This window comes from Bos taurus, chromosome 1, assembly GCF_002263795.3.
Source record: "Bos taurus isolate L1 Dominette 01449 registration number 42190680 breed Hereford chromosome 1, ARS-UCD2.0, whole genome shotgun sequence".
Lineage (NCBI taxonomy): Eukaryota > Metazoa > Chordata > Mammalia > Artiodactyla > Bovidae > Bos > Bos taurus.
In genome coordinates, this window is record NC_037328.1 from 73,132,362 (window position 1) to 73,139,994 (window position 7,633).

At 48.6% G+C, this 7,633-nt stretch overlaps 1 protein-coding gene across 1 annotated transcript; it reads left to right on the forward strand.

Annotated features, from left to right (window-relative positions):
• Positions 1-4,852, forward strand: GP5 (glycoprotein V platelet). The gene has a single exon (XM_024995057.2). The coding sequence runs from the start codon at positions 309-311 to the stop codon at positions 1,926-1,928; it is 1,620 nt and encodes a 539-aa protein (XP_024850825.1). The 5' UTR covers positions 1-308; the 3' UTR covers positions 1,929-4,852.
• The last annotated feature ends 2,781 nt before the right edge of the window (positions 4,853-7,633 follow it).

Genomic DNA, 7,633 nt, shown 5'->3' on the forward strand with positions numbered 1-7,633 from the left:
GATTATTTTAGTTCTTGCTATGTAAAGATTTAAAGGTATTATTACCTTTTCCATAGCTTGCAAATGCTTTAATTTTACCGATTTGAATTAAGAGTGGAAAATCAGTGAAACAAGAGGATGAGACCTCGGAGTGCAAAATGAATGTCTTTTCACCACCCAGGAAAAATCAGCACTGCTAAGAGGGAGATGTAGCATATCCGGGTAACATTTAAAGTCAGTGATAATTCGAGTGAAAGGATCATGCAGGATTACGAGCGTTTGCCCTTTTGCTTGTAGCCCACAGATCTGCCGCGGACGCCGTTTCAGACATGCTGAGGAGCGCTCTGCTATGCGCGGCGCTCTGGCTCCTGCGCGCGCAGCCCTTTCCCTGCCCACCCACCTGCAGGTGCGCCTTCCGCGACGCCGCGCAGTGCTCGCGCGGCACGGTGGCCGGCATCGCCGCGCTCGGCCTGCCCACCAACCTCACGCACATCTTGCTCTTCCAAATGGGCCGCGGCACCTTGCAGAACAACAGCTTCAGTGACATGACCGTCCTGCAGCGCCTGTTGCTGTCCGACAGCCACGTTTCCGCCATTGCCCCGGGCACGTTCAACGACCCTATAAAACTTAAAACCCTGAGGTTATCGCGCAACAAGATCACTCATCTCCCAAGCGCACTGTTGGATAACCTGGTGCTCCTGGAACAGTTGTTTCTGGACGGCAATGAACTAAAGAGCCTTGACCAAAACCTGTTTCAGAAACTGGTTCACCTGCAGGAGCTCTTTCTGAACCAAAACCAACTCGCTTTCCTGCCTGCTAGCCTCTTCACACACCTGGGGAACCTGAAATTGTTGGATTTATCGGGAAACAATTTGACCCACCTGCCCGAGGGGTTGTTTGGGGTCCAGGTTAAGCTTCAGAAGCTTCTGCTCCACTCGAACCGGCTGGCCTCTCTGGAGTCGGGGCTGTTGGACAGCCTGCGCGCCCTGACGGAGCTGCAGCTCCACACCAATCACCTCCGTTCCATCGTCCCCGGAGCCTTCGACCGGCTGCGAAGCCTGAGCTCCTTGACCCTTTCCGAAAACCGCCTCGAGTTCCTGCCCTCTGCCCTCTTTCTTCATTCGCACAATCTGACCTTCCTGACCCTGTCTGAGAACCCGCTGGAGGAACTCCCCAAGGTGCTCTTCGGGGAGATAGGCGGCCTGCGGGAGCTGAGGCTGAAAAGCACCCAGCTGCGCACCCTGCCGGCCGCCGCCTTCCGCAACCTCACTGGCCTGCGCGTCCTGGAGGTGTCGCTGAGCCCGAGGCTGAGCGCGCTCCCGGAGGACGCCTTCCGAGGCCTCGGCGAGCTGCAGGTGCTCGCCCTGAGCTCCACAGGCCTGGCCTCCCTCCCCGCCGGCCTGCTCCGCGGCCTCTGCAGGCTGCGCCACGTGTCGCTGCGCAGCAATCGGCTGCGCGCCTTACCCAGCGCTCTCTTCCGCAACCTCAGCAGCCTGGAGGAGGTCCAGCTCGACCACAACCAGCTGGAGACCCTGCCGGGCGACGCGTTTGAAGCTCTGCCCCGGCTGGCGGGGGTCCTGCTGGGACACAATCCCTGGCGCTGCGACTGTGGCCTGGGGCCGTTCCTGGCGTGGCTGCGGCGGCACGCGGGCCTCGTGGGTCGAGCTGAGCCCCCGCGGTGTCACGGGCCCGGGCCGCACGCCGGCCGACTGCTCTGGACCCTGCAGGCCGGCGACCTCGGCTGCCCGCGCCCCGAGTCGTGGACCCGGCTGGTGGCTGAGGGCCAAAGTCAGGACCATAACCTGTTCTGGGGTCTTTATTTTCTGCTTTTAGCTGCTCAGGCCCTAATTACCGGGATCATTGTGTTTGCGATGATTAAACTCTGCAGGCTCTTTCGGAAATTAATCACAGAGCTCTGGTTTGAGGCGGTGAGAAAACCTTGCAATTAATTAAAACGTGACCGGAGTATTTGCGGACGCGGCTCCGGAGAGAGCCCAGACCCGCTGACGCTATCTTCCTCTCCCTTCCTCCTCTGCCATGTCCTTGCCTCCTTCTCTCCTCCCCGTTCAGTGACCCCCCTCCTTCTGAGCCCCCGTACCATTTACAGTGGTAAACCGTGACTGTCTGTTGTGCCTGTCTGCCTACCCACAGTGTGCTCCTGGCCGCGCGGACTGCGAGGCCCCTCCCTGTGCCCACAGTCAGGGGTCGGTGGGTGGGGTGACCACGGCGGTCTCTGAACTGTGAACTGAGGGTTGGGTGCAAAGGAGACAGTCAGCTCCAGGCCAGGGCCTGCTTCCTGCACCTGGTAGATGTCTGGCAAATGTTTGCGAAATGAATAAATAGAATGCATGGGATCCGGCGATGGTGGCTTTTCCTAGGGGAGAAGATGGGTTGCTCTCTTTCCCTTTATCTGAAAAGCAGAACTCTTTCACAGTTCTTTTCGTCCCGTTTTTTCTCACTTTACGTATGTCTGACCTGTCGGATTTGGGGGAAAGTGCTGAACTCCATCCACGCAAGAGTGTGGATAGGCTTGTGTGACTGATGATGGGCTGAGAGAGAGACAACCCAGCCCTCCCTCTAAGAGCTGGGTACCCAGCACGGTGCAGGCTGAGTGCCCAGGAGCTGGAGAAGGGCGGGCATCAGGAAGGGTGGGACGTTCCAGGGGCTCTCAGTGTGCTGCTGGGAGATGCTGTTGATCTCGACTGTCCCCGGCTGCTGCGAGCCGAAGAGCCCTGCTCTGCTTGTTCACGTGATGTGTGAGTTCCTACTGGAGTCCCACAAGGGTGAAGTCTGTCATTTCGACACTGGGTTTCATTTCCTGGAACTAAACGCTACCTCATTTCACAAGCATTTACGGGACACCTGACAGTGACAGGTATTCATGAATGTAATGATAAGCTTGGGTTCTAGTTTATTATGCTCGGATCACGTTCTCATTTATTCCAATTGAAGGCAGTAAAACCCTCCTTTCTTTAATTGGGTGTCTGCTTGGGAGAAGCAGTGGTTAAAGCATGGGCTGGAGAAGAGTCAGAAACTGGTGGTTGGGATCCCAGCTCCACCTACTAACTGCATAGGTCTGTGGGCAACACCCCTGAAATCTTCAAGCCTTGGTTTCCTCATCCCTGGAAAGGGATAAATAGTACCTGCCTCTTAGAGTTGTTGTAAGAACTAAAGACAAGCTTCTGATGACTTAGCCCAGTGCCCTGCATACAGTAAATGCTCAATAAATGGTAGCTCTTATTATTAAAGGGCAAGCAATTATTACTGCTGTCATAATTTTAAAAGAGCTTTGAGCTGGTAGGTTTTTTTTTTTCTTTTTTCCTCTGTTGTATTTAAAGGTGAGACCAAACATCCTGGAATGGGTGCTTACATTCAAGTTAGTCTGTCTTCACTTGTCAGTGGTCTCAGCCCTGTGCGGTCAGGCTCCGTGCTCAGGGTCCAGAGAAATAGATCCTCCAACAACAACCACTGGATACGGAGCAGGAAGAGCTGGGGGTTCCTGGCATTTGTAGGTGCACTTCATTTTCAAGGTCAGGTTCAGATGTCTCCTCCTGGTGAAGTCTTCCTGGCAGACTAAAAGTGTTCCCTTCTGTGTGCCCCCTCTCAGGCTGTCAGGCATTGGGCATGCTCCCCACCCCATCTGGCCCGCTCACCTTGCACTCTAGGGGAATGTGTGTATGTGTGTGCCTCCTTATTTATTTCCACTCCTCCACACTTTGAAACTACCTACAGGATAAAACTCAGACTTTTATTTTTGATGGACTGTGTTCTCCAGTCCTAACTGCCATGCTTTCTTGCAAGGATGAAATAATCCAGGGCACTGCTATATGGGGCTTGATAGAAGTTGGCTATTCGGAGAAGGCCATGGCACCCCACTCCAGTACTCTTGCCTGGAAAATCCCATGGACGGAGGAGCCTGATGGGCTGCAGTCCATGGGGTCACGAAGAGTCGGACGAGACTGAGTGACTTCACTTTCACTTTTCACTTTCATGCATTGGAGAAGGAAATGGCAACTCACTCCAGTGTTCTTGCCTGGAGAATCCCAGGGCCGGGGGAGCCTGGTGGGCTGCCGTCTGTGGGGTCGCACAGAGTCGGACACATCTGAAGCGACTTAGCAGTAGCAGCAGCAGAAGTTGGCTATTACTATGATTTGCTCTCTCAGAACACAGCATGTTCTAACGCAGCTCAATGCCTTTGCGCACATGTGTTTATTCAGCAATTGTTTACTGACAACGTCCTCTGTACTAGGCACTCTTCTAAGCAGAAGGATAAAGAAGCAAATAAAAATAGCAAATAAAACAAAATGTTTACATTTTGGTGTCCCCCTTCAGCTAAAACATCTCCCCCAAACTCCTGGTCATTATCTTCAAACATTCAGAAACGTGTAGAGAATGTCTTTGGACACCTTAACCAGCTGTGTCAAATCTTTATACTTTGCTTTATTTGCTTCAAATATTTTTTTAACCAAATAAAATGCAACAGATAAATTTGAAGGCTCCTGTCTCCGTCTTTCCCCTGTTCCTATTCCTTTCCTTAGAGGTAACCACATTAATAAATTGAATTTTTCACATCCCTAGGTGTCTTTTTATACTCTTACTACATGTGCCCACAACTCTCTAAGCAAATGGAATCCTTTGCCTATTTTCAAGATTGTATATAAATGCTACTTTGCATATAGTATTAAAATTTTTTCCTGGGCTCACATTTTTTAGATTTATCCACACGAAGTATTTGGCTCTAGTTCATTGTAATAGCTACATAATAGTGAATGAATACACCACAACTTACCTGTTCTCTTGTTGAAGGACATTCACTCCCAGTGTTTTTTTTCTTTTCTTTTTATGCCCCATTACTCTACAATTTCACCAACTCTTGATAACATCAAAATTTTAAATTTCTGTCAATCTGAAAAGTATGAAATGATATCTCATAGCTATTTTATATTTCCCTGATAACTTGAACTTATAGTGATAGTGATATTGATAGTGAAGATAAGATAGTGAACTTGAACTTATTTTTAAATGTTTATTGAGTGTTTTGATCCTTCTTTGAATTATCTGTGTATATACATCAACCAGTTCATGATGGGACATTTTGTCTTTTCATTATTACTAATTTGTAAGAACTCTGTACATATTCTGGACACTAATGTTCTGTAAATTATATTCTTTGCAATTATCTTTTTTCACTATCTGACTTTCTTAAAAAATAATTGTATTTATGTGGCTGTTCCAGGTCTTTGTTGCTGTGTGAGCTTTTCCTGAGTTGCAGAGATCAGGGGCTACGTTTTGTTATGTGCTCAGGCTTCTCATTGAAGTGGCTTCTCTTGTCGTGGAGCCTGGGCTCTAGAGCACAGATTCAATAGTTGTGGCTCATGGGCTTAGTTCATCCACGGCATGTGGGATCTTCCTAGACCAGGGATCAAACCTGTGTCTTCTCCACTGGCAGGTGGATTCTCTACCACTGAGCCACCAGGACTGAAGCAATTTAGCACTCATAGACTTTTGTTTTATGGATGCAGTCTCTTGGATTTCTCTTAGGATAATAGAATTTAAAATTTCCTAGTTTTTTTTAAAACTTTTTAAAAAGCCTCTTGATGAAAGTGAAAGTGGAGAGTGAAAAAGTTGGCTTAAAGCTCAACATTCAGAAAACGAAGATCATGGCATTCGGTCCCATCACTTCATGGGAAATAGATGTGGAAACAGTGGAAACAGCGTCAAACTTTATTGTTTTGGGCTCCAAAATCACTGCAGATGGTGACTGCAGCCATGAAATTAAAAGACGCTTACTCCTTGGAAGGAAAGTTATGTCAACCTAGATAGCATATTGAAAAGCAGAGACATTACTTTGCCAACAAAGGTCCGTCTAGTCAAGGCTATGGTTTTTCCTGTGGTCATGTATGAATGTGAGAGTTGCACTGTGAAGAAAGCTGAGCGCCAAAGAATTGATGCTTTTGAACTGTGGTGTTGGAGAAGACTCTTGAGAGTCCCTTGGACTGCAAGGAGATCCAACCAGTCCATTCTGAAGGAGATCAGCCCTGGGATTTCTTTGGAAGGAATGATGCTAAAGCTGAAACTCCAGTACTTTGGCCACCTGATGCAAAGAGTTGACTCATTGGAAAAGTCTCTGATGCTGGGAGGGATTGAGGGCAGGAGGAGAAGTGGATGACAGAGGATGAGATGGCTGGATGGCATCACTGACTCGATGGACGTGAGCCTGAGTGAACTCCAGGAGATGGTGATGGACAGGGAGGCCTGGCATGCTGCGATTCGTGGGGTGGCAAAGAGTCGGACATGACTGAGCTACAGAACTGAGCTGAACTGATTGCCAATTGACAAACAGTTTTGTGATAGTTTCAGGTAAATGGTGAAGCGACTCAGCCATACATATACATGTGTTCATTCCCCCAAACTCCCCCTCCCATCCACATGAACAGAGTTCCACGTGTACAGTAGGTCCTTGTTGGTTATCCAAAATTTTGAGGTTTTAAAGGCTTCCTTTCTCAGCTGTATCTATTTTCTCTGGGATTTGTTGTTGTTGTTTGCTTTCCTTAAGTGCTTGGTTATTGGCTCATACTTGAAAAGTGAGGCAATAAAAATCACCAACTCTGAGAGCTTTGTGTGCATGGGCAAGCTTCATGTTAAGAGTTCTGGAGTAGCAGGCTGAGTATTATCCTGGGGATCTCGACAGGCCAGAATATTTGTGGAGGGTTGTTTTCTCTAGCACAATGTAATTTTAAAAACTAATTTAGTAGCTTTCAAACAGCCCCCTGGATTTTAATCCCATATCTCACACCCACCTGTCCTGCACTGAGTGAGTGAAAGTCACTCAGTCGTGTCCGACTCTTTGTGACCCCATGGACTCTAGTCCATGGAATCGCCAGGCCAGAATACTGGAGTGGGTAGATTTTCCCTTCTCCAGGGGATCTTCCCAACCCAAGGTTTGAACCCAGGTCTCCCACACTGCACAAGAATTCTTTACCAACTGAGCTATCAGGGAAGCCTAAAAACTGTCCTGCATTGTTCCTGGTATAATCAATTTTCAAACCTCTCTGGAGCTCTGTTAGTTCCATAAATGTGCTGAAATCTCTAGTCCATTGATAATCTTTTTCCATTCCCTGTGATGTAGTGGGTTTATCATTTCAGTTCCTTTACTGCTATCTAAGTGGGGTCCCTGGAGGGAGAGGAGATAAATGGGGACAATCAATTTGCATGTGTAACTGCAAGTCCATCCATTTCTTTTCTCCAAGTTTCCAATCCCCTCTCCCCCCAGTGTGTTGTAATTGGCTTCTCTTTCTGGAATGACTGCAAGTTGGACTTTGAATCTCTGCTGACATTGGGATTGACCAAGTCTGTTTTGGGAGAAGTCACTCTGGGCTTCCCAGCTTTTAAAAATCACCATTACTACCAGGGCGTGTCGAAGGCAGGGAGATTCCGAGACTCACTGCCCAGTCATTGCACACACCCTCATTAGGCATCTGGAATGTTACAACACGATTTCCTCACCATCATAAAGAGACAAGCATTAATTGAATTCAGTGGCTGGATCCAGAGTACGGGGAGCCTGAAATGCCCCCAGCAGAGGGAAACAGTAAACAGCCCCTCCCCAATGACACTCTTCCTCCATCCCCTTCCACCTCTCTGTTGATGCTTC